This window comes from Poecilia reticulata, chromosome 2 (assembly GCF_904066995.2).
Source record: "Poecilia reticulata chromosome 2, P_reticulata-male-v2, whole genome shotgun sequence".
Lineage (NCBI taxonomy): Eukaryota > Metazoa > Chordata > Actinopteri > Cyprinodontiformes > Poeciliidae > Poecilia > Poecilia reticulata.
The window spans coordinates 44,314,207-44,340,750 of NC_088831.1; the positions used below are offsets into that span (position 1 = coordinate 44,314,207).

Below are 26,544 nucleotides of genomic sequence, written 5' to 3' on the forward strand. Positions count from 1 at the left end.
AAGCGGGCACATGGATAAATACATGAGCAAGGCACAGAAGGGCATAGGCATAAATAGCAGAGGAGCCAAACACCAACTCCTTGTAGACCACAGAGTCGCCCGAGACTGCAAAACCCGACACACCAACCTGTGTACCGCTTGGATTGATTACAAGAAAGCCTATGACTCAATGCCACACACTTGGATCATTGAATGCTTAGAGATGTACAACATCAATAGGACTCTAAGAGCCTTCATTGCAAACTCGATGGGGCTGTGGAAAACCACCCTTGAAGCCAACTGCAAACCACTTGCACAAGTGTCCATCAAATGTGGCATATACCAAGGAGATGCTCTGTCCCCACTGCTGTTCTGCATAGGCCTGAACCCTCTCAGCCAAATCATCAACAAGACTGGCTACGGATACCGACTCAAGAATGGGGCCACGATCAGTCACCTCCTGTACATGGATGACATCAAGCTGTACGCCAAGAGCGAGCGAGACATCGACTCACTGATCCACACCACCAGGATCTACAGCACTGACATTGGGATGTCATTCGGACTAGAGAAGTGTGGTCGGATGGTTACAAAGAGAGGGAAGGTCGCCCACACAGAAGGGGTCTCACTCCCAGAAGGAACAATAGCAGACATAGAGCACAGCTACAAGTACCTGGGAATACCACAAGCAAATGGCAACCTCGATGAGGTCACAAGGAAAGGAGCCACAGCCAAATACCTCCAACGAATAAGGCAAGTTCTGAGAAGCCAGCTCAATGGCAAGAACAAGATCTGTGCAATAAACAGCTATGCCTTACCAGTAATCAGATACCCTGCAGGAATAATTAGCTGGCCAATGGAAGAGATGAAGGCCACGGATGTTGAGACTAGGAAGCTACTAACCATGCATGGAGGGTTCCACCCCAAATCCAGCACCCTGAGACTGAACACGAGCCGTAAGGAAGGAGGCAGAGGACTAGTGAGTGTGAGAGCCACTGTCCACGATGAAACATCCAAGATCCATAAATACATCAAGGACAAAGCCTCAACGGACGATGTGCTCAGCGAATGTCTCAGGCAATGGGGAACAGAAGACAAGGTGCTGGAAGTACCATCATGGGAGGACAAGCCCCTACATGGGATGTACCACCGACAAATAACTGAAGTGGCTGATGTCAGGAAAACCTACCAATGGCTGGAGAAAGCTGGACTCAAGGACAGCACAGAGGCTCTCATCCTGGCCGCCCAGGAACAGGCCCTAAACACCAGAGAGGCTCAGATCTACCACACCAGACAAGACCCAAGGTGTAGGTTGTGCAAGGAGGCCCCTGAGACAGTCCAGCACATAATAGCAGGGTGCAAGATGCTGGCAGGGAAAGCGTACATGGAACGACATAACCAAGTGGCGGGCATAGTGTACAGGAACATCTGTGCAGAATATGGACTGGAAGCCCCGAGATCACAGTGGGGACCAAAAGTGGTGGAGAATGACCGAGCTAAGATCCTGTGGGACTTCCAGATCCAGACAGACAAGATGGTAATGGCGAACCAACCGGACATTGTGGTGGTGGATAAAGAACAGAGGAAAGCCGTTGTGGTGGATGTAGCAATACCAAGTGACTACAACATCAGTAAGAAGGAGAAATTGGAGAAATACCAGGGCCTCAGGGAGGAACTGGAAAAGACCTGGAAGGTGAAGACCACAGTGGTGCCTGTGGTCATCGGGGCCCTCGGGGCAGTCAGTCACCCCCAAACTGGAGCAGTGGCTCAAACAGATCCCAGGAACAACATCAGACATCTCAGTCCAGAAATGTGCAGTTCTAGGCACAGCCAAGATACTGGAGGAGAACCTCAAGCTCCCAGGCCTCTGGTAGAGGACAGAGCTCAGAGGATGAAACAGACCACCCGCGGAGGGTGGGAAGGGAATTTATTTTTTATATAGAGAGAGATATAGAGAGAGAGAGATATAGAGAGACATCTATATATATATATATATATATATATATATATGAGAGAGAGAGAGACATCTATATATAGATATACATACATACCTATATATAGATTTATATATATTTATAGAGAGAAGCACATATATACATATACATATATATATAAATATATATATATATATATTTATATATATATATATATGAGAGAGAGAGAGAGAGACATCTATATATAGATATACATACATACCTATATATAGATTTATATATATTTATAGAGAGAAGCACATATATATATATATATGAGAGAGAGAGACATCTATATATAGATATACATACATACCTATATATAGATTTATATATATTTATAGAGAGAAGCACATATATACATATACATATATATATATATATATATATATATATATATATATATATATATATATATATATATATATATATAAATATATATATATATATAAATATATATATGAGAGAGAGAGAGAGAGAGAGAGATAGACATCTATATATAGATATACATATCTATATATAGATTTATATATATTTATAGAGAGAAGCAGATATATATACACATTTACATATATTTGTATATAAATACATATCTATATATATGTATTTATATACATAAATATATGTTTTTTTGTGGTTCTGGGTTGTTTATTCAATGCCACATGACTGTTTTTATTTTTAATGATGAAAAACACTTTGAAATGTCTTGCTGCTGAAATGTGCTATACAAATAAAATTTGATTGATTGATTGATTGATTGATTGATTGATTCCCCAGAAAGACAGTTTTCTAAATCTTTCCCAGTTTGTATCGGTTCAGACTCTAAAATTCTCTCTTTGTTCCACGTTGTTTACATTTTCTTTCTCTAAATCTCCCTCTAATTAATTAATGTGGTTTTCTGATTTGAATTAGAATGAAACATCTCACAATGGATGAAGATGACTACTGATGTGGTTGAACGTGGGGGAAGCCGGAGTCCCCGGAGTGAACCCACACCTGCACGGCGAGACATGTCCCACCGTGCAGTCCTGTCTTTTCAATATTAAAATGTCCAATTAAAAATCACAGTAGCTTTTTGTCACATTACCGCCAATCACCACAACACACGTGGCCCCGCCCCCTTTTAAATCTACTTTAGACATCACTTGATGTCTAAGCTGGATGGACTTTGCATCTGTTTCTGAACAGGCGTAGAGGAGGTGGAGTCAGAGCCTTTTTGATTCGCTTCCACAGCGATTTCTTTTTCTTGGGGTTCTCTTCTCCTTCAGAAATAATCTTCTCCTCAGCTGATTCACCAGCTGCTTGCGGCTCTAATTCCTGAGGTGGTGTTTGGACTTTATCTTTGTTCAATGTTACATTTGTTTGTGGAAGCGATGTTGTCTGATCTTCCATTGGACCACACTCCTCCTCCTCCTCAATCGGGTTTACAGAAGTGTCCGGTTCAGTATTTTCTTCAACGACCTGCTGTTCTTTAGAGATTTCTGTTTCTATTGTAAGAATCTCAGTTTCAACCAAGGCTGTTTGATCCTCAGTTGTTTCTACAGTAGAAACTTCTTTCTCTATGTTCGATCCAGAAATGTTTTCCATATATATATATATATATAGATGCCTCTTTCGTTGCTCAGATGCCTTTCTCGTTGCTGCCTTTCTCTCGATCGTACGATTAGATTCCTCTGAACAGCTTTTCTCGTCCTGATGGTCTCCATTCTGTTGTGCCATGGAGACCGTTTCTTCATCTATCACCTGCAGAATTTCACCGATGGCTGTTTCACTTGTGAGAATCTCGTTTTCGATGATCTCTCTTTGGTCTCCAACTATTTCCGGTACTGAAATGTCTCTTTCAGTGTCACCAGAAATGTTATCATTGACAGCTTTCAGCTCAGATGCTTCTCTCCTTGCTGCCTTTCTGATCCTGCGTTTAGATTTCTTTGAAAGTTTTGTCCCATCCTGTTTTTCTCCATTTTGCTGTGTCATGGAGACCCTTTCTTCATCTATCACCTGCTGTACTTGACCGATGGCAGTTTCACTTGTGAGAATCTCGTTTTCGATACTCTCTGCCTGGTCTCCAACTATTTTCAGCACCGAAACTTCTTTTTCAGTGTTTTCCTTACAGAGGCTCTCTAGGTCAGATGCCTCTCTAGTTGCTGCCTTTTTCTTCATCTTACGATTCGATTTCTTTGAACGTTTTTTCTCAACCTGATGGTCTCCATTCTGTTGTGCTATGACCGTTTCTTCTTCTATCACCTGCTTTACTTCAATGATGGTTGTTTTGTTGGTGTGAATGTCGTTGTTGATGCCCTCTGTCTGCTCTGCAACTATTTCCGGTACTGAAATGTCTTTTTCAATTTTGTCACCAGAAATGTTTTCCTCACAGAGGCTCTCCAGTTCTCCCGTCACCGGCTCTGATGTAAAACTAACAATTTCTTCTTTGCAAATCTCCGTTTTAAGGGAATCCTCCTGATCACCTTCTTCAGCCAGAGAAGAGTCCTGATCAATAACGTTTTCAGTGCTGGACTTAGAGGACTCTTCCTTCTCTGGTGTCTCTGGTGTCTCTGGTGTCTCGGAGATCGATTCCTGTTCGGTAACTGTAGAGGAATCGTCTTCCGTTCCAATTATTTCACCTGAAGTTCTTAGTTCAGTGGCGGCCTGTTTCTCCAACCAAATGTGAAAGGGAATCATTTTCATCTTGTTGCGCTTAGTCTTTGACCGTTTTTCCCCTTTCTGGTCGACTTTCTTTGGTGTTTCTGTGACGGATTTCTCTTCGGTCACCGACTCTGATGTAAAACTAACAATTTCTTCTTTGCAAATCTCCGTTTTAAGGGAATCCTCCTGATCACCTTCTTCAGGGAGAGAAGAGTCCTGATCGATAACGTTTTCAGTGCTGGACTTAGAGGACTCTTGAGTCTCTGGTGTCTCTGGTGTCTCTGAGATCAATTCCTGTTCGGTAACTGTAGAGGAATCGTCTTCTGTTTCAATACTTTCACCTGAAGTTCTTAGTTCAGTGGCGGCCTGTTTCTCCAACCAAATGTGAAAGGGAATCATTTTTGTCTTGTTACGCTTAGTCTTTGACCGTTTTTCCGCTTTCTGGTCGACTTTCTTTGGTGTTTCTGTGACGGATTTCTCTTCGGTCATCGGTTCTGATGTAAATCTAACAAGTTCTTCTTTGCAAATCTCCGTTTTAAGGGAATCCTCCTGATCACCTTCTTCAGGGATAGAAGAGTCCTGATCAATAACGTTTTCAGTGCTGGACTTAGAGGACTCTTCAGTCTCTGGTGTCCCTGAGATCAATTCCTGTTCGGTAACTGTAGAGGAATCGTCTTCCGTTCCAGTACTTTCTGCTGAAGTTCTTAGTTCAGTGGCGGCCTGTTTCTCCAACCAAATGTGAAAGGGAATCATTTTCATCTTGTTGCGCCTAGTCTTTGACCGTTTTTCCGCTTTCTGGTCGACTTTCTTTGGTGTTTCTGTGATGGATTTCTCTTCGGTCACCGACTCTGATGTAAAACTAACAAGTTCCTCTTTGCTGACCGGCTCTGTTGCAGGAATCACAGTTTGGGTCTCAATATTCTGAGCAAAAAAACTGACATCTATGCTAGGTTCAGAATTTGGGAGCATTTTCCACAATGACTTTTTGTTGCTTCTGGGCAAACCTGCCTGGTGACTTAGATTTTCAGACTGAGAACCGTTGATGTCACTGTTTTCACAAAAAAATGCAAGATCTATGCAGGCATCAGTCTCAGGGAAAGATTTCCACAATAGCGGTGTCTTCTTATTGCGCCCAGTCTTTGACCGTTTTTCCGCTTTCTGGTCGACTTTCTTTGGTGTTTCTGTGACGGATATCTCTTCGGTCACCGACTCTGATGTAAAACTAACAATTTCCTCTTTGCTGACCGGCTCTTTTGCAGGAATCACAGTGTGGGTCTCAATAGTCTGAGCAAAAAAACTGACATCTATGCCAGGTTCAGAATTTGGGAGCATTTTCCACAATGACTTTTTGTCGCTTCTGGGCAAACCTGCCTGGTGACTTTGATTTTCAGACTGAGAACCGTTGATGTCACTGTTTTCACAAAAAAATGCAAGATCTATGCAGGCATCAGTCTCGGGGAAAGTTTTCCACAATAGCGGTGTCTTCTTGTTGCGCCTAGTCTTTGACCGTTTTTCCGCTTTTTGGTCGACTTTCTTTGGTGTTTCTGTGACGGATTTCTCTTCGGTCACCGACTCTGATGTTAAACTAACAAGTTCCTCTTTGCTGACCGGCTCTTTTGCAGGAATCACAGTGTGGGTCTCAATAGTCTGAGCAAAAAAACTGACATCTATGCCAGGTTCAGAATTTGGGAGCATTTTCCACAATGACTTTTTGTCGCTTCTGGGCAAACCTGCCTGGTGACTTTGATTTTCAGACTGAGAACCGTTGATGTCACTGTTTTCACAAAAAAATGCAAGATCTATGCAGGCATCAGTCTCGGGGAAAGTTTTCCACAATAGCGGTGTCTTCTTGTTGCGCCTAGTCTTTGACCGTTTTTCCGCTTTTTGGTCGACTTTCTTTGGTGTTTCTGTGACGGATTTCTTTTCGGTCACCGACTCTGATGTTAAACCAACAAGTTCCTCTTTGCAAATCTCAGTCTTAAGGGAATCCTCCTGATCACCTTCTTCAGGGAGAGAAGAGTCCTGATCGATAACGTTTCCAGTGCTGGACTTAGAGGACTCTTTCTTCTCTGGTGTCTCTGGTGTCTCGGAGATCGATTCCTGTTCGGTAACTGAAGAGGAATCGTCTTCCGTTCCAGTACTTTCACCTGAAGTTCTTAGTTCAGTGACGGCCTGTTCTTTCTCTGCTGTGTCGACTTTCTCCTGCACTCCAGCGATGGACTCGTCTACACTGGCCAGTGAATCCTGGCCAGTGTTCGCATTTACCTGGTTGCTCTCGTTGGACTCTCTCTGAGGTGGTTGTCCATCCCCTTTTTGATCCACCTTTTGCAGTGCGTCGGCACTCGATCCATTATCAGTCACCAATGAGGAGTCCTGATGTCCCATGTTTTCAGTTGACATCTTCAGCTCCTCCTCAGATCCATGCAGTGCCCACCAGACTGCAAATGGCATCTTCTTCTTCTTGCGCTTGGGTGGCTGTACTTTTCTCTCGACGATGTTATCGGATGCAACTTCTTCAATTGTACGCTGGTTGGACTCCATTTTAACTGTTGCTTGTGGTTCTAAGATAGATGACTTGTCTAGAAACTCAGTAGATTTCAAAGTTGAAAATCCTACTATGTACTGCTCAGTAACTTCTCACGAAAAACTATCGACAACGGCTGCTAAGAGGTCGCGATGAAGGTAGATGGATGTGACAAGCTTATATAAACCCTGGTGATGTCAGAATTCTGCCTTTGGAGTTATATTGTGATGTCACATTGTGATGTCACAGTTGTGTTTGATATTCAGAGTGGGCTTATCTGGCAGAGTTTTTTATTAACACGACGGATGCGTGCGCCACCTGACTGCAGAAAGAGTAGGCGGGCTATTAAACTGTCACTGGTTGCCATAGTTACCCACCGTTTTTATTTTCTTTTGAAATCTGTGATATAGCTTCATCTTTAAGGAGTTTCACTCTCAGCATGTATTTGAACTTCTGTCTTATTTACGTCAACACACAGTTTTTAACAAGTTCCATAGCGTTCTGTGTACTTCTAAATCTGCTCCTTAGATGCACCTTTTTGGGCCTGCTACTGCCTCTAGTGGCGTAGGAGTGGTAGCACAACTACTTTAATTCACTAAATGAGAATGCCACAAAGTCCTTATTATTTTATTATTAATTCTGGCAATACCTCTTGTTCAGCGCCCTTATGCATTGAATACAGTGCATACCCACTTTTTGTGCCACTTTTTACTCGAGTGGCTCTCAGTTTTATAGGTCAGATTCTGGCGCACAATAAAGATGTTATATGACACATTCACTCCTTAGTGGTGTTTATGAAAACCCCTTTTGATTTCACTTTCAATATAAAGTATCAATAATAATAAATTTATATATATGTGAAGAAATTGCTGCTTACAGGGCAATTAAGAAGAACGAAACATAAAAAAGTGAGCAAAAGAGCCACTTCTGGTGATAGATCGATATCAATATATAGATATACATACCTATATATAGATTTATATATATTTATAGAGAGAAGCACATATATATATGTATAGAGATAGACATCTATGTATAGATATACATACCTATATATAGATTTATATACAGTGGGGCAAAAAAGTATTTAGTCAGCCACCAATTGTGCAACTTCTCCCACTTAAAAAGATGAGAGAGGCCTGTAATTTTCATCATAGGTAGACCTCAACTATGAGACAAAACGAGAAAAAAAATCCAGAAAATCACATTTTCAGATTTTTAAAGAATTTATTTGCAAATAATGGTGGAAAATAAGTATTTGGTCAATAACAAAAGTTAATCTCAATACTTTGCTATATACCCTTTGTTGGCAATGACGGAGATCAAACGTTTTCTGTAAGTCTTCACAAGGTTCTCACACACTGTTGCTGGTATTTTGGCCCATTCCTCCATGCAGATCTTCTCTAGAGCTGTGATGTTCTGGGGCTGTCGCTGGACAACACGGACTTTCAACTCCCTCCAAAGGTTTTCTATGGGGTTGACATCTGGAGACTGGCTAGGCCACTCCAGGACCCTGAAATGCTTCTTACGAAGCCACTCCTTCGTTACCCGGGTGGTGTGTTTGGGATCATCGTCCTGCTGAAAGACCCAGCCACGTTTCACCTTCAATGCCCTTGTTGATGGAAGGAGGTTTTCACTCAAAATGTGACGATACATGGCCCCATTCATTCTTTCCTTTACACGGATCAGTCGTCCTGGTCCCTTGGCAGAAAAACAGCCCTAAAGCATGATGCTGCCACCCCCATGCTTCACAGTAGGCATGGTGTTCTTTGGATGCAACTCAGCATTCATTCTCCTCCAAACACGACGAGTAGAGTTTTGACCAAAAAGTTCTACTTTGGTTTCATCTGACCATATGATATTCTCCCAGTCATCTTCTGGATCATCCAAATGCTCTCTAGCAAACTTGAGACGGGCCTTGACATGTACTGGCTTAAGCAGGGGGACACGTCTGGCACTGCAGGTTTGAGTCCCTGGCGGCGTAGTGTGTTACTGATGGTAGCCTTTGTTACTTTGGTCCCAGCTCTCTGCAGGTCATTCACTAGGTTCCCCCGTGTGGTTCTGGATTTTTGCTCATCGTTCTTGTGATCATTTTGACCCCACGGGGTGTGATCTTGCGTGGAGCCCCAGATCGAGGGAGATTATCAGTGGTCTTGTTCCATTTTCTGATTATTGCTCCCACAGTAGATTTCTTCACACCAAGCTGCTTGCCTATTGCAGATTCAGTCTTCGCAGCCTGGTGCAGGTCTACCATTCGGTTTCTGGTGTCCTCCGACAGCTCTTTCGTCTTCACCATAGTGGAGTTTGGAGTGCGACTGTTTGAGGTTGTGGACAGGTGTCTTTTATACTGTTAACGACTTCAAACTGGTGCCATTAATACAGGTAATGAGTGGAGGACAGAGGAGCCTCTTAAAAAAGAAGTTACACAGCTGTGAGAGCCAGAAATCTTGCTTGTTTGTAGGTGACCAAATACTTATTTTCCACCATTATTTGCAAATAAATTCTTTAAAATTCAGACAAAATGATTTTCTCAAATTTTTTTTCACATTTTGTCTCTCATAGTTGAGGTCTACCTATGATGTCAATCACAGGCCTCTCTCATCTTTTTAAGTGGGAGAAGTTGCACAATTGGTGGCTGACTAAATACTTATTTTCCCCACTGTATCTGTGCAATATATGTGGTTTCCTTTCTAAAACCAGTAACAAGTTAGCCCTTCCGCTAACTTTGACGTTTTAGCACACACTTTTTCCTTCCACTTAACTTTCTATGAATATGGTACAACTTTTGTCCAATATTCTCATTATTTTAGACACAAATTGCTTGAAATATTTCACTCTGCGTCATGAATTTATATAATATATAGTTCTAACATGAGTAACGTTGGCATTTCTACTAACTTTTAACAATTTTTTAAAAACAAGTCAGCAGCGAGGACCAGATATAATTTAGACGGAGCTGAAAGTAGAATATCATGTTCATAAAAACGCCGGTTGCCACCTGGTGCGATGGTTGGACGGGTCACGGCGGGTTTCCTCACATGGACGTCTGTCGCAGCCGCAGGTTCGTCTGCAAAACCGAAACAAGAAGCAAAAATCATTAAAAATCATTAAAAGTTCATCATCTTTTAAGAAAAGCCAGAATGTTTAGGACTAGTTGATGTTTCTACGCATCGCAGAGTGAAATAGCTGCTTCTTCTTCTCTTATTTCCTGACAATCTCAGCTCCTGCCTGTGAGCTAATTGAGTCGCTCCGGTCAGTTAAAACGATTTAAATCAAAGTGAAAAGTGATTTCATGCTCAGCTGGGAATTCATCACAAAGTTAATTATCTGAGGTTGAGCCGCTTTGATTACGCCGCTCCTCTGAAATGCGGTCGATGCTTCGAGGCAAAGGACAGAAACGACGCTCCTCATTCGCACTCTGCAGCTGCACACCACAAACCGATGCTTTGACTAGGACGCAGCGATGCTGACCTGGGTTGAGGCACCTCGCCTGGCAGTCGGCCATGCTCCTGAAGTTGTTGGCGTTGCCGAAGCAGCCGCCGTAGTAGAAATGTCTGCACTGCTGAGTCTGGCTGTCGAAGAAGAAGCGCCGCACCAAACCTCGGCAGGGGCCCGGGGCCTCCGGCAGGTGACACGGGTTCTTATCGTCTGGCAGAAACACAACAGAGACGCGTCAGCAGCAGGAAACACAGACCGACTTCAGCTCCAACAGCTGAACCAATCAGAAACTTGCAAAACCATGACATCATCACGTAGGTCAAAGCTGTCCAAACCTCCAGCAGGTCGGGGCGAAGGGGGGTCAGAGGTCACAACATTAATTATAATCGCAAAAACTTTTCTGTTTAAAACCCCAGCAAATCTGGAGCAGCTAACGGTTCAGTTAGCAGCTCCAATGCTGAGTTTAGCATTAGCTTTGCTAAATACTATGTGCTAGCAGAGCTAATGGCTACGATCAGTTCTTTAGGGTTAGTGAAGCTAATGCTTTAGTTAGCGGTGCCCACTACTTAAAATGGTTGAGTTTAGCACTTTAGCATTAGCTTTTGCTAAATATCCTGGTGATTTAGTGCTTTAGCATTAGCAGAGGTAAAGTGTATGATTAGTGTTTTAGGGTTAGGGAAGCCATGTCTTCTACTCCAAATGGTTGAATGTAGCACTTTAGCGTTAGCTTCTGCTAATTGCCATGCTGGAACAATGTTTAGCGTCAACAGATCTAGTTTTTATAACCAGTTCTTCTGTTTAGCTCTCTGAAAACAGTACAGCTAATGCTTTAGCTAGCAGCTCCTTCTGTCCACCATGTTTGACGTTAGCACGTTAGCATTAGCTAAATGTTGGTATAGCATTAGCTTCTGCTAATTGCCATGCTGGAACAGTGTTTAGCGTCAACAGATCTAGTTTTTATAACCAGTTCGTCTCTTTAGCTCTCTGAAAACAGTACAGCTAATGCTTTAGCTAGCAGCTCCTTCTGTCCACCATGTTTGACGTTAGCACGTTAGCATTAGCTAAATGTTGGTATAGCATTAGCTTCTGCTAATTGCCATGCTGGAACAGTGTTTAGCGTCAACAGATCTAGTTTTTATAACCAGTTCTTCTGTTTAGCTGTCTGAAAACAGTACAGCTAATGCTTTAGCTAGCAGCTCCTTCTGTCCACCATGTTTGACGTTAGCATTAGCTAAATGTTGGTATAGCATTAGCAGAGGTGAAGTGCTTCAGGATGAGCACAGGTGACGTTTTGCCGATGGTGCCAGTCACGGCGTTTTGCCAAAGTGTTTAAAAAAAGAAACGTCAGAGTCAGGAAAGCAGCAGAGGTGTCGATGAGTTTTATGTAAATACTCGGTTGGACCCCGTTGTTGTTTCAGGCTCTGCTCTGGACCGCAGAGCCTAAAACATCAATCAAGACGGCAGAAGAAGAATTCAGCTTCTGCCAAACCGAAGTCTCTGTGAGCCAAACGTCCATGAATGCATCACATCTGCACACCTTCTGTTCGCTAATCTGTTCAGCAGCCGCACTGCGCCGAGGGCCGGCCGCCATTACAGCGCTGTCGCTGTAAAAAACGCATTTCATGAGGCGACTTTGGCTCAAAGCTCCGGGCGAACAGACGAGACAGAGGGGAGACTGCAGCGTTGTGCTCTTTTGATGAATAATTCAGAAAACGTTATTATCTGTCGAAGCCGTGGGGGAATTATGTGTCAGCTTGGCGCTAACGCTGCGCTGCGACGACAGCAGCAGGTAGCGGCTCACCTCCGTCTGACAGCCAATCAGCGCGGAGGAGTCCGGATTACTGCGGGTTGACAGAAAACAATCAGTTTAATCTGAATATCGGGATTGTTTGGGGCCGTTTTGATCTGCAGAGAAACGAGGACAGATGAAGCTCTTCACCTGATGTGGTTCACTCCTTTATGAAGGATTTTATTTACATCTGAGAGCAAAACATGCATGAAGTTAGGGTGCGAGACCACCAGCGGCCACTAGGGGGCGAAATGTCTACTCTAATAAACGGGACCTCTTTGATTTTTTTCCATAAATTTCACCTGAAAGCCAAATATCCTGAACTGAATACGGGCTGTAGATGAATCAACTTCACACATAAAAGAAACTTTAGATTCTGCCTTAAAAATTACATTAAAAATGAGATTATTTCTTTTTTTTTTTTTTTAGATAAAAATGTTAACTCACTGGCTCCATCCTCTGCACTTCTGAAGGGGAAAATCTGATTTCAGTTCTTGTTGTTTTATCAAGTCGAAGGTTTTGGAGAGTTTTATCAACTCACTCTCTCGCCCTCCGGTTGCCTAGCAACGGCCTGCTGGGTGAGAAACCGTTTCCATTTCCCTTCGTTTTTCTTTCTCTGACGTCTCAAAAGTTGCATTTGCTCGTTTTTTGGACTGCATGGAAACGCAGCTGCTGTTTAGGTCCAGATTTACAGAGTCTGTCTTCCTCTGGTGTCTCAGGGTAAACGGGGGACGTCAACGTGACGCTTTGACAATCATCACAGCCTACTGACAGCAATGGATGAAGGGCTGGGAATCGTTCACGCCGCTGAAAACAGCCGCATGCGGGTCGGACTGGCCTGCTGGGCGAACATGGAGGTCAGAAATGTAATTTTATCTACATTCGCTCTTTGGAAAATGGATTCTCGTTTGTTTAAATGGTTTTATTATTATTTAAAACTTTTGGGAGCTGAATCAAAATGTCGCCAAGGTGGTTTAAAGGTGCTGAAGTTATTTTGTTTCTGCCCGTTTCTCTCTCAAAGTGGAAGGTTAGTCTGACTTTCTGTGCTGCAGTTTTATTACGATGCATGTTAATAATTTAGAGCTCAAAGCAAAGCTGACATGCAGAAACACTTTGGCTGTCAAAGATGCACTTTGCTGAATTCAGCCTCATTTACCGACAAACTTCTGGGTCCGTTTGTATTTATTTACTCATAAAACGTCTAAAATGTTCCCTGATTTCTTTATTCTTTCCTCCCAAACATCTCATCGGTTCTCTGGTCTTTCTGCAAAGTAAAACTTTTGTAGTGTTTCTGTTTGGACCCGGTGCTAACAAGCTAGCATAAAGACCAGTGAGACACGAGGAGGAAAACAGGAGGATCTGAGAAAATTAACTGAAAGGTGGTTACAGGTAGACGAGTAAAGAAATAAAACTCCACAAAACAACAAAACAATAAAAAATGAGCCCAAAGTTGTTGAGGCAGATTTCATGTTCACGCCTGGAGAAAGTGCTGAAATGGATCCGGGTGTTTTGTTGTGGCCTCGCTGTACCCATGAAGCTCCGTCACGCCATGCAGGCCAAAGACACGCTGAGGTATCGCAGGTGCGTGCTCCAACTTGTGGCTTTCAGCAGGAATGGGAGGAGAACAGGTGAGCAAAACTTTCCATCTGGGACTCAGAAAGCAGAACCAGAACCAACCGCTGCCTCCACCTTCAGCAGGCTGCGTGTTTTTACTGACTGACATTTACACTCCTTATCGTATGAAAGAGGATAAAACACAGCTGAGCTGCTAAAGGTTGCCAGGTTTGGTGGTGGCAGCATCATGCTGTGTGTTGTTAAAGTGTTTGTTCTCATACAGATCAAGCTAAAAAGGAAGAGAAAGGATTTACTTCCTTTAATTTGTTGTTTAAAATTAAATTAATGCACTAATGTAATAATAATATTGCTAACATTCATTTAGCACGTTAGCATTTTTCTAACTTTGAACATTTTAAGCACCATTAGCATCCCCTAGCTAGTTCTAAACCACTACTTTATGTGGCTGTTTCAAACTTTCAGTTCAATAAAGTTTCACATGCTGACATTTTAGCTAATAATCCCCCAAGTAGTGATTAGTTTATATCTGTGCTCTTATTTTGAAGGGGCCGAAGTTATGTTTCCTGTCCTCTTGTAGCCACCGCTATAGTTAAATTTAATGGTTTAGCATTAGCTTCTGTTGAAAACCATGTTGATTTAGCACTTTAGCTTTAGCAGAGCTAATGTTTATCATTCCTGTTCCAGGGTTGGTGCAGCTAACGTTTTGGCTAGCGGTGCCCACCAGTGTAAATGTAATAAAAGTTCAAGCACCGTCGTAAATTATCATGAAATCGCCTTTTATTTATCTCTATTTTAGAGTCAAGTATCCGCGAACAGAAGTTTATAGCCTCAGCAAAGCTGTTGAGAAATCAGATCTGCGTCCGCTGATCGTTATAAAATAACCTTTTCTGCCCAAGATGGCGATAAAATCCATGACGTGAGAGATGATGCTACCATGAAAACGTCACATCTGTGAAACAAACGATGAATAAAACCATCTAATTTACAGGAGCAGGAGATAAAACAAACAGACGTCGTTTAAACCCGAGAGGTTTTTCATCTTTCTGGCCCACCTGAGAAGACGCAGGCCTCCTCACATTCCTCCATCGTCTCGAAGTTGTTGGCGTTTCCGCTGCAGCCGCCATATTCGAAGCGCTCGCAGCTCCCGGTGTTGACGTCGAAGAAGAAGCGCTCCTTGATGGCCTTGCACGGCCCCGACTCGTCTTTCATGGCGCAGAAATCGTTAAAGATGATGGGGCTGTGATGGCCGCCATGACCTGCCCAGAGGAAGAGACGACACACTTTTAAAAGGAACAGTTTAGCTTTAGCGGTTAGCATTAGCTTTTGACTTTGGTTTAGGCTAACGGAGGACAAACTGACCGCCATTTTGGATTATTTGCTGTAATTTCAACTGTTTCTGTTGTTCACTTGTTCCACATAATTGACTTTTCTCCCAAACTTGTAAATGTTGAAATAAACGACTTTTCCGTTGTTTTTAACTTTTTTTTCCACTGTTGAGACGTTTCCTGCTTATCAAAATAAAAGCACATCCTGTTCTTAGCATTGGGAGCATTTTGACTCGATGCAATCTGAGTAATACTCAAACATTTTCAAACAATAAAAAGAGGAAAAACATCAAAAGAAAAGAAAGAAAACATGCCACAGAAATGAACTGAATTTAATTTAATTTTTATGTGTATGACTACAATTATAGATCACAACTTTATGAGCTTTAATCATAAAAAAAAAATCCAAATCTCTACCATAACAAACAACAAACTGAGTAAAACTGAATAAATGTGTTTAATTTTTTCTATTTCTTTTATGTTTCACCCTTTAAAGCTTCAGGCTGTAATTTTTATAAAATATTTTTTTAATTATTATGTAGTGACAGTTTCTTATAATGAGACAGATAATCTGTGAATAAATTGAAAAGCACCAAAAACAACCAATCAGAGTCAGGAGGCGGGGCTTAGCGCTGTCAATCAACTGCACAGGCAGAGAACCAACAGCAAAACCGTTTATCCGCCATCATGAGTGGGTATGCTAACTAGCATCAGCGTTCAGAAACAGAAGGTGATTGGCGGCACTAAGACCCGCCTCCCGGCTCTGATTGGCTGTTGGGAGAAGACAGTTTTCCTCATGTTGTCTGTCTCATGCCAAACTGCCACAGTTACAATCAATATTTTCTGTAAAAGTTGCTGCAGCTTTAAAACAGTAATTTCTGCAGAGGACGAAATCAGGTCAGAACCTGAGGCTGAGAAACGAGTCCAGCTTTCTGTCCTCCTGCAGAGCTGCAGTGACCTTCGGTTGGTTTATCTACTTTGTTTAGACCAGAGCTGGAAGTGAAACCCTTGTAGCCTGCAGAGACACGCTGAGCTGCAGTGAATCGTTTTTTCTCCACACAGGCTGATAATCAGGCTGATATGAAACCCGGTTGGATCTCTGGGTCCGATCCGATCAGCCGGCCGTCATCTGTCCCTGAAGGCAGCTTCATCACGAGCTGCTCACCGTTTCAAAACACGCCTCTGCGTTTAACGGTGCAGAAAGAGTTTCCCAACATGTTCATCACAGGCGTGAAGTCAAAACACGCAGAATGGAAACATTTGGAAGAGAAACTTAAAAAAATGATCTGATGCGTCACGTTTTCCCCGGGTTGAAAAGTTCTGGATTTAACCGGGTTTGTGCGTCACAAGAGGAAAAAAACCTGTTAATTTTAATTTCACCATCTAATTTAGTCATTTAGAAATGTTACAGTTTCATGCTAAACTTTCAGCTTGAAGCTAAATATTAACTGAGCCACTTTATCAAACCAACCTGTTCCCCTCCTGGCCTGTGGGGGCGCTGCACCAGAAACCACAGACGGAAACGACACAAAAACCCCTGAAGACACTGAGAGCAACTTCCTTCTTCACCAGATGGAAACAAGATGGAGGCGTCAGATTTTAGAGGTTGGAGGATTGCACTTTAGCCTTTAGCTAAAGACCAGGAGCCATTTCTGCTGCTAGCGCTAGGCTAACACATTTGTTTTGGTTGTATTTACCCAGAACGCCCTGCGCTGTAGTCCACTTCCTGCTTTTGGAGAGGCCTCTGGTCCGCTTGGCGTTCACATTCAAACTGAATCCAGACCGAGGTTTGGAGTTAGCTTAGCGTTCACACCTCACCGAACAAATCAGACGTTCTAGGCTAAATTGCTAAAGCGCTAAGCAAAAAATTAGCATCTCTGTTACCGCATTAGCATTAGCGGACGTGTCTCCACAGCTGCCAACACTCAAACCTCTGCTAATAACGATACTAAACAACATTGTTACAGCAGAAACTGAGTCCTTATCCTCAGTAACAGCTAACGTAGCATTTTGCAGTCATGTGTCGGTGAAACACCATTTTTCTTGACACCCAGCAGGGTCGTGACCCCAAACATCTGGGAATGCCTCCGTGGGTCAGAGGTCACGAACCGGCCCGACCCAGAACCAGAACCAGAGCCAACATGTCTGCCAGGATCAGAGGCTCCGTTTTCTGCAGGAATGAGGCCATGTTGTTGAAGCCTCTAAATGAAAAAACCACGGCAATAATTGGCTAAACACGACAGCGGGGCCAATTTTCTGATTAAAATCTCACTTCACACGATTTTATTACAGAACACATGATTCAGTGGAACGTGAGGTTTGTTGTGTAACGGTTTATGAACCATGGTTACTGCTGGTCGTCTCTCATGCTGGTCGGTTTTGCTGCATTTATGCCTTTATGAGGCGTCAGAGCCGAACCCTGTGGGCGAACAAAGAGCTGCAGCTGAGTCAGAGCCCAGCCCAGCATTTTACATGCGAAGGGCGTAACCCTACACCGGGGTCAAAAGGTCAAACCATGAGGTTTTCTTCTGCAGGGGAGGGAAGTTCAGAGGAGTAGGAATGAAACATGAAGTCATGAACTGAAACGAGGCCTCAGGGCGAACTTCACTTCAGAAACAGGAAAACCGAAGGTTCTGCTGTTTGCTGCAAAGGATGTTTGTTATTTTCAAAGCTAAATTAAATATTGAGAGATAAATGTTCAAGCTAAAATGTAGCTTTGTAAGTAAGTATTTGGTTTAAGTTAAACATTTAGCATCTTAGTTTGAAGTTACATATTTTATTGCTAATGCAGGCTAAATATTTTGTTTCCAAATTATAATTCAGGTCAGCCGTAAATATTTAGTCATCCAGTTAACTATTTAGTTCTAAAATAATACATTAATTTGCTGATAATTGTAAATATTTATCGTCAAACTTGAAATATTTAGATTTAATCTAAATGTGTAGCTTGCTAACATAAATATTTAGTTAGCAGCTACATTTTTTTTTACTAATATTTCACTCAGACCTAAATATTTAATATGTAAATTTACTTGAAGATAGTTAATATTTAGTTTGCATACTAACTAAATATTTAACTTTATTAAACTTCTAATATTTAGTTTGAAGCTAAATGTGCACATTTAGCTACAAATATTTAAGTTAGCAAACCATTTAGCTTTAGGTTTGCTAACCTAAATATTCAGCTCTGCAGTAGCTAGCTGTAGCTAACGTTAGCTTGCTAGCTAAACATTTAGTTGTTTACACACAGTGTCTATCAGGAATCAGGAAATGGTGACGTGAAGGACTAAAGCAAGGACGGGAAAAATCAGCCGAGAAAGAAAAACCTAAAAACAGACGGATGGATGTAGAGATCGTTCCTGACCGGATCAGAACCAGCATCCAGCAGGTTCTGGAAAACAATCAGAGCTTTGGAAACGCGGCTCTGGGCGTTTGGGAGCCGGACCGGACCGGACTGAGCTACCCGGTGCTGCTGCGGTGAGAAACGAGGAGCCAGGCGTCCATTTTGAAAGAGCGGCTGTCGGTGAGGCAGGTGGTCGGGAGGAAAAGCTAAACCAGCTGATTAATTGTTTCTCCACTGGAGCAGAAACCAAACTCATCCCGGCGTCACCGCTCGGCCCACAGACGGAGCCCACTTCGTGGTCACAGACGACGGAGCCCACTTCGTGGTCACACCAGACTTCCTGTTTCACTTTCTCACCTTTGGACAGGTGTTGTGATCCGTAACCATGGCAACAGGGTGCATCACTTCAACGGATTAGCATCTGAAAGGATGCACACCGTGACAAGGAGGAGGTTCAGTTTTCCTGACTCCAACACTTTAAAGAGGAGCTGCAAAAGCAAAGGAGGTGGGTTAGCAGAGCTAGCTACCGGCTGATGATGTCATCCTTAGGCCTTTCGCTGTAAACAATAAATCATTTTCAGTCTGTTGCTCTGGTCTCAACTAGCCGTCTGTTAAGGACAGTTTTGTTTACAGAGATCCATAATTGATTTGTTTGTTTGTGCTGTTTTATTTTTTTACATCCAAAATGTCTTCCAGTTAAATGTTCATTAGAATTAGCATTATATTATTTGAAAATGGTCTCAAAACAGCATCTTCATTTATCACAGTAATTTTATTCAGTAAAGTTTGTTTTCATCTGTGTTGCCCAGATATTTAGCTGTTGGCGTGTCATCAGAGGCCTCTTCAGAATCGCTGTGAGACTGACTGCTACAGGAAATCGAGCTCCTGCTCCTGTTCTGTCTCACCGAGTCTCTGCTCTGGTGAGTCAATCAGTCGGTTAGTTTCAGACTCTGCTGTTCTGTGACCAGTGCGGTCATTCACTGGTCATTTTCCAGGGCTGGAATCGAACCTACAGTCTCAGATGTATTCATGCATAACGCTGCTAACAGCAGAGCTAATCTTTGTTTTTGCTAACTTTGAAAACGCTTAGTGAAGTTAGCTTCCCCCAAGTTAACTTTTGGGTTTTCGACTGCTGAAAAATTTACATTCATGCTCTTATTTTGAAGTGAGTAAAAGACATTGTACTCACAATGCATCAGTAAATAGCATGTTAGTATAGCATTGTAGCATTAGCAGAGCTAATATTTTTGATTAGTGCTTTAGGACTAGCTAACTTCTTAGCTAGCACTTAGTACCTTGTTGGCACACAGCTTTAGCATTAGCTTCCATTAAATACCTTGTTGGCGTAATGATTTAGCATTAGCTTTGTTAGCATAGTGCTTTAACAGAACTACTGTTTTTGATCAGTGCTTTAGGATTCAGAAAGGAAGAACCTGCACCGTCCACCAGTAGAAACGGATGATGACCCAGTTTTGTTTTTAAAATTCTCCCAGTTACGTTGCATAATAATTCAGCCCTCCCTCTGCGGAGGTCAAAATATTCCTCTGACCCCTTTAACGTGACAGACGTCGCCTGCTTCTCTGCCCAGAAGCACAAATGGAAAACAGGGATGTGGACATAAGTTTGCCTGCAGCTCTGCGTGGCGTCATGGGGAGAAAGTAGAGCGGCTCCATCTGCCAAAACAAGGAAGTCCTCCATACAAATAAACACGAAAAGACTGTAAAAACTTTGGTTTAACCAAAGAAAACCATAAAAATGAAAGGGAAACGGCAACATTTAGGCGAATAAACTGTTCATGTGGAGACAAAACTCTGGACTTGAAAGTAAATTCAAACATAAAAAGATTTCTGAACATTTTACAGAATCAGAATCTGGACAAAACAAACACCAGTCCAGCTTTCTGTCAGCTGCTGAAGCTAACTCCAACCGTATGGAGGCCCAGAAGGGACAAAATTAAATCAATAAATACATGTATAAATAATAATGAAAGAGACGATAATGACACCAGATCAGCTTTCTAAGGGTCAGCAACGGGTCAGTGAAGCCGGAGACGGGAGGCCTGAAACATGCAGCGTGTTTTAGCAGAGCGTCTTATCGCCGCTGTTCTCCTTAATCTGTCAGACTCAGGACTTCCTGTCTTCTCCTCCTCAACTTCCTGCAGCAACTCAGAAACCTTCAGCAGAGCTTTTCTTCCTCTGCAGACGTTTTACGTGTTTTAACTGAAGTAAAAGCTGAAGTTTGGCGTTGAGCTGGAGGATTAGCCCGAATCCGAGCGTCGAGTCGGAGCCGGAGCAGAGAGCCAATCAGGTGACACCAAACCGGAGATCAAAGAGGATTCAGCAGAACGAAGCTGCAGCAGCGAAACGCGTCAAAATCAAACATCCATGAGGGAGGAAAACATCTGTTACCACGGCAACCACCAGAACATCGGCTCATTAGCTTCAAAGGAACAGGAAGTGGTTCAGTAACAAACAGGAAGTGGTTCAGTTACAAACGGGAAATGGTTCAGTAACAAACAGGAACAGGAAGTGGTTCAGTAACAAACAGGAAGTGGTTCAGTTACAAACAGGAAGTGGTTCAGTAACACACAGGAAGTGGTTCAGTAACAAACAGGAACAGGAAGTGGTTCAGTAACAAACAGGAAGTGGTTCAGTTACAAACAGGAACAGGAAGTGGTTCAGTAACAAACAGGAAGTGCTTCAGTTACAAACAGGAAGTGGTTCAGTAACAAACAGGAAGTGGTTCAGTAACAAACAGGAACAGGAAGTGGTTCAGTAACAAACAGGAAGTGGTTCAGTTACAAACAGGAACAGGAAGTGGTTCAGTAACAAACAGGAAGTGGTTCAGTTACAAACAGGAACAGGAAGTGGTTCAGTAACAACAGGAAGTGGTTCAGTAACAACAGGAAGTGGTACAGTAACAGGAAGTGGTTCAGTAACAAACAGGAAGTGGTTCAGTAACAAACAGGAAGTGGTTCAGTTACAAACAGGAACAGGAAGTGGTTCAGTAACAACAGGAAGTGGTTCAGTAACAACAGGAAGTGGTTCCATTACAAACAGGAACAGGAAGTGGTTCAGTAACAGGAAGTGGTTCAGTTAGTGACCAGAATGATGCAGAGACTAACTTCCATAAAAATCAACGAGTTACTGAAGGAAAACCAGAACGGATGAATTTATTTAGTAGAAATAAATTCTGATACATTTAGGAAGACGCTTTCCAATATTTACTGGTCCAAATGTGTTACCTTTGGGTAACAAAGGGCCCCATAAGTGACGGCTAACAGTTCAAGCTAACACTGCCATAATGTGCAGATAGCTGGGAACTGTATGGGCTTTTTCCAAAATGGACACTTTTTACATGAACAGAAGCCATATGAAGCAGCACAGAGGTCAGAGTTCATCCTAATTAACGGCTAAAATCTGTAAACTAAAACCTACAAACTGAATTGAAGACAAACATTTGGTTTTGGTTTCTTCCACTCTGCAGGCTGGACTGTCCTTATGGGTCCCACGTTCAGGACATTCATGTCTCACATGATTCTCATCGTCTCTGCTCTGAGGTCGGCAGCTTCCTGCAAGTGATAATTAAGACACTTCTTCTTCTTCTTCTTCTTCTTCTTCTTCTTCTTCTTCTGTGGCCCCGAGGCTCAAAAAACAAGGACCACTTCAAACGCAGAGTAATTAAATTTCTCTGCAAATTAATGAGCGCCGGTGTTTACGCCTCCACGAGACAATCGCCGCGGCAACAAGCGCCGCTGATGCTCCAGACTAATGAAACGCAAACAGCCGAGGCGAGCAGCCGCCTCCTCACAAAACCTCCATCATGCAACAATCTGACAGAAAGAAGCAGCTGATCCCAGCCGCCCGCGGCTTCATGTCTGAGGGATTAAAAACACTGTTTACTGTTGGGAATCCTTATTATTCCCCCCACTGGGAACGTCGTGGTTTTCCCAGAGTAAACCTATTAAGTATTTAGTGTATTTATCTGCTGATGAAACGTCTGCAGACGCACCAATAAGTTCCAGATTATAGGGAAACTGCAACAAAAACAACGGAGAGCAAGAAAACAAAAGACACGTCCAGGTGCCGACAACGAGCCTTAAAGGGCCGGTAACAAATTATCAGCGATAAACTGGATTCATTACAACGAGGCTGAGATATGGGTTAACTTTTTAAAGTAACATTTATAAACGTCACAGTTTCAAACTAAGTACTAAAGCTAAATGAGTTTACAGACTAAATATTTAGAGAGCAAGAAATCTGTTTATGTCAAAGTATTTAGATTAAAAACTAAATATGTAGTTGGGTCAGAGCTTTAAGATGAATATTCAAACTAAATGCTTAATTATCAGGCTAAATGTTTAACATACAAACTAAATGTTTAGCAAACTAAATATCTAGTTTATTTAGCTTAAATTAAATATTTAGGTTTAAGCTAAATATTCATTTTTTATTAAATCCTTTTTAACTAAATATTAAAAGGTGTGATATTTATCAATTATTTTGATAATCCACTTCTGTTGCATAATACCAAAATGTTTTGTGCTGATCAATCAAAAACATTTAGCTCAGATGTAAATACTTTAACCTTTGACATTCTGCTCATCTGCATGTGGATTTTTCCACATCAGCTAAATATTTAGTTTGCTAATTAAATATTTAGTTTAATGTCATTTATAAAATAATAACAATGTAAACAGAATAACCATGGGGGGTCAGGGGGGGCCACATCAGCTCAAGGCCCTAAATGGGTTAAATACGGCCCTGGTTTAACTGTATCCCCGCATATTCATATTTTTAACCCTTCTTGTTGATTAATCTGAATATAAATATTTAAATAAGATAATTATTTTCATTTTTAGATTCAGATTTTTGTAATTTATCATCTGGGAAAATGTTGAGAGGATTCTGGGAAAACTGAGCCTGGAAATGTTCCGTCCGCCTCAGGGAAACGATGCAGGCATCCGCTGAACGTCAGATAAGAGGAGCAGGCAGTGACACGACCAGAACCAGAACCAGAACCAGAACCAGAACCGAGCTGCTTCCTGGCTCAAAACAGGAAAAATAAACTTTTTAAAAGTCTCTTTTTAAGCTCCGGGGGCAGAAATGCTGAAGGCAGGTCGCCGCAGGGGGCGGTTCGGTGGTTCGGGTGTCGGTTTGGACTTTGACCGGGACTTGGAAGGATTCTGCTGGCACCGAACCGAGCAAAATAAGAGACAAACTACAGAACATTTTTTTTTTTTTTAGCGATTTGCCTTACTTACATCTGATTCAAATTCAGCGTACCGAACTTTAAAAACCACCAGAACCGAACCGAACCGACCACGGAACCAAAACACAGCCGCGCGTGGACTGAGTCCACAGCTGCGCGCGCTGATCCACCGTGACGCGCAGAAACTTTCTCCGCTCACCAACAACAAGTCAGGGAAACAAGGCGAACCTCAGCTAAAACTAACACACACACACACACACACACACACACACACACACACACACACACACACACACACACACACACACACACGCGCGTTACCTCTGCCGCGTCTGCAGGCGGCCGAGCCGAGCAGGCAGCTGAGCCAGAAGGCGCTCAGGATCCAGGACGGAGAGCCGGACATGCTGCTGCTGCTGATCCCAGCGACTGGAAAGACAGCAGGAAACTTCACGTTTTACAGCGCAACATGTGTGTGTGTGTGTGTGTGTGTGTGTGTGTGTGTGTGTGTGTGTGTGTGTGTGTGTGTGTGTGTCAAAGGGTGCGTACTTCCGCTTTGATAAGAACGTCACATTAAATAAAATTCCCAATTCTTCCCTTACAGTGAAACCATTCCAGCTCACATGAAGATTAATAAATAATAAATCGATACAGTTCATTATCTTGCGGTCCAAATGGGATCAGAGGGCAGCTCGCTGCTGTTGCCATGGTGATTAAACAGGCATCGGTACTTTCTGACGGTGTGGATCAGAACCGGCTGCGTTTGCGCAAAACTTGCTCGATATTCCGCTAATGTTGAAAAAAAAAAAATGCAACTTCGCATTTGCAGTAAAATAAAATTAATAAATTGAGATAAACACGGGGGATAACGCTGTTCACGCGATAAGTCATTAAAAAACACGTGGCGCCATCATCCTCTAACTACTTCCTGTTGTCTGGTTTCCGCCAGTAGTAACATCCGGTTTTCAATCACATGACACAGTTTCAAACTAAATGTTTAATTAGCAAGTTAAACATTTGTGTACAAACTATGTATTTATATAGAAGTTCTCAAGACCCGGCTTTTATTTTGATAATCAACTTCCGGTTACTGGGAAGTGAATTTGCAAATGAGCTAAATATTTAGTTTATAGCTAAATATTTAACTGGTAAGTTAAATACTTAGCTAGTAAGCTACGAGCTAAATATTTAGTTTGGATCTAAGTGTTTAGCTGGTAAGTTTAGTATTTAAATGACTAATTATATATTTATGTTGGGCCTAAATATGTTTAGCTAAATGTAAGCTAAACATTTAGCTTGCTAACTATATATTTAGTTTGGACTTAAACATTTAGCTTTGTAGCTAACAAATTAAATTTGGAGCTAAATATTAACTTGCTAACTAAATATTTAGTTTACTAATTATAAAATATTTGGTTTTGTGACAATGAATAAATGTTGATGGTGAAACTGATTCATTTCCATATTCAAGCTGCATTCAGGTGGAAGAACCTCAGGTTAAAAGTTGTTTAAATTAAAGATGTGAAACTTCGTTTCTCCACCGGATCGTTTTCGCTCAGAGCTGCAATCTGAGCTCTGAGTTTCGGCCGCCGACCTGCTGTGACGCGTCTCTGCGAACCGAGACGCTCGCAGCCGGAGAAACCAGCAGGAGGTCCGACGTTCGGAGGCCTGGGGCCTCTTCAGCGCCGCCGGGGCTCTGAGGCTGAACGCAGCTGGACGATGGACGATCAGAAACCTGGAACCCATCAGCAGTGGCGGAGCCAGAGGGGGGGCCAGGGGGGCCAGTGCCCCCCCTGTCATCTGATTGGCCCCCCTAGTGGCCCCCCCAGATCAGGAGGCCAGACGTCTGTCAGGGGAAGACGAACGGCTCAAAGACGCTAACGAGCTAAATCCAAGGGTTTAGATTAAAAACACAACGGAGCAAAATTCTGCCAAAACCTGAGAAGCTTTGAGAATAATCTCAGAAATTTTCAAGAAAAACCAAGAATATTTCTGAGGATTAAACGTTGAAAATCTTTGACTTCCAGAAATTGTCTGAGATTTAAATCAGAATTCAGAAATTTCCACGTTTTTTCCACGTTTTTGAGATTAATGTCAAAATTTCTGCTTTTCCAACTTGTTTTCTTGAAAATTTCAGAAATTAACCTTTTTTTCTCTAGTAAATTTTCAACTTTCACACTTTCCTTGGATTTTGTTAAAAGAAATCAGATTAATTTCGAATTCCGGAATTTTTATCATCAAATTTATGACTTTACACGTTTCTGTGACCTAGAAAATTTCTGAGTTTTTTCCACAAACAGTGGGAAATTTTTTCTATCTGCCCTGATTTCGCTGTCAGAGTTTGTGTGAACCAGGATAGAAAAGAGAAATTATTTCCTTAACTTCAATTTGACGTTTTCATCCGACCTGTAAAGTAGCAGAAGTTGTTTTACCTGAAGGCGAAGGTGAGAAATCAGCTGCGCGACAGGAAGTTGTTCATCCATCCAGTCATCGCTGCTCATCGTTAGGGTGGAAATTAAGCCTCTCTGAGCTTTTAGTCATTTTGTTAATGATTTACGTCCAACTGCTCCCTAATGAGTAACAATCAGACAGGAAGTACGTTAGCATGTGTTGTTAGCATCTGCTGTCATGTCCTCTCTGCTTCTCCAACTTTCCTATTTCATGTTAGTCCAGAAAAAAATATTTATTGTACGAATTTATGCAGTAAATCTGAGCAAATAAATGTAAAAAGTATGACAGGAAGCAGA

At 42.2% G+C, this 26,544-nt stretch overlaps 1 protein-coding gene across 4 annotated transcripts in view; it reads right to left on the minus strand.

The window, feature by feature from the left end:
• The window catches only part of tfpia (tissue factor pathway inhibitor a), a 36,919-nt gene extending 12,655 nt beyond the window's left edge, over nt 1–24,264 (minus strand). For 3 of the 4 annotated variants that reach the window (XR_014086711.1, XM_008404244.3, XM_081604710.1), the window contains exons 1-4: nt 24,122–24,264; nt 14,974–15,177; nt 10,591–10,767; nt 10,118–10,186 (exon numbers count right to left, since the gene is read on the minus strand). Coding sequence is in view for 3 of the 4 variants with exons in the window: in XM_008404244.3 (XP_008402466.1) it covers nt 10,118–10,186; nt 10,591–10,767; nt 14,974–15,177; nt 24,122–24,203 (532 nt within the window). In the remaining variant the exon portion in view is untranslated. Of the gene's footprint in view, nt 1–10,117; nt 10,187–10,590; nt 10,768–14,973; nt 15,178–15,280; nt 15,429–24,121 lie in introns of those variants that run through there. The other variant, XM_081604711.1, reaches the window with a different exon arrangement.
• Nucleotides 24,265–26,544: the final 2,280 nt, after the last annotated feature.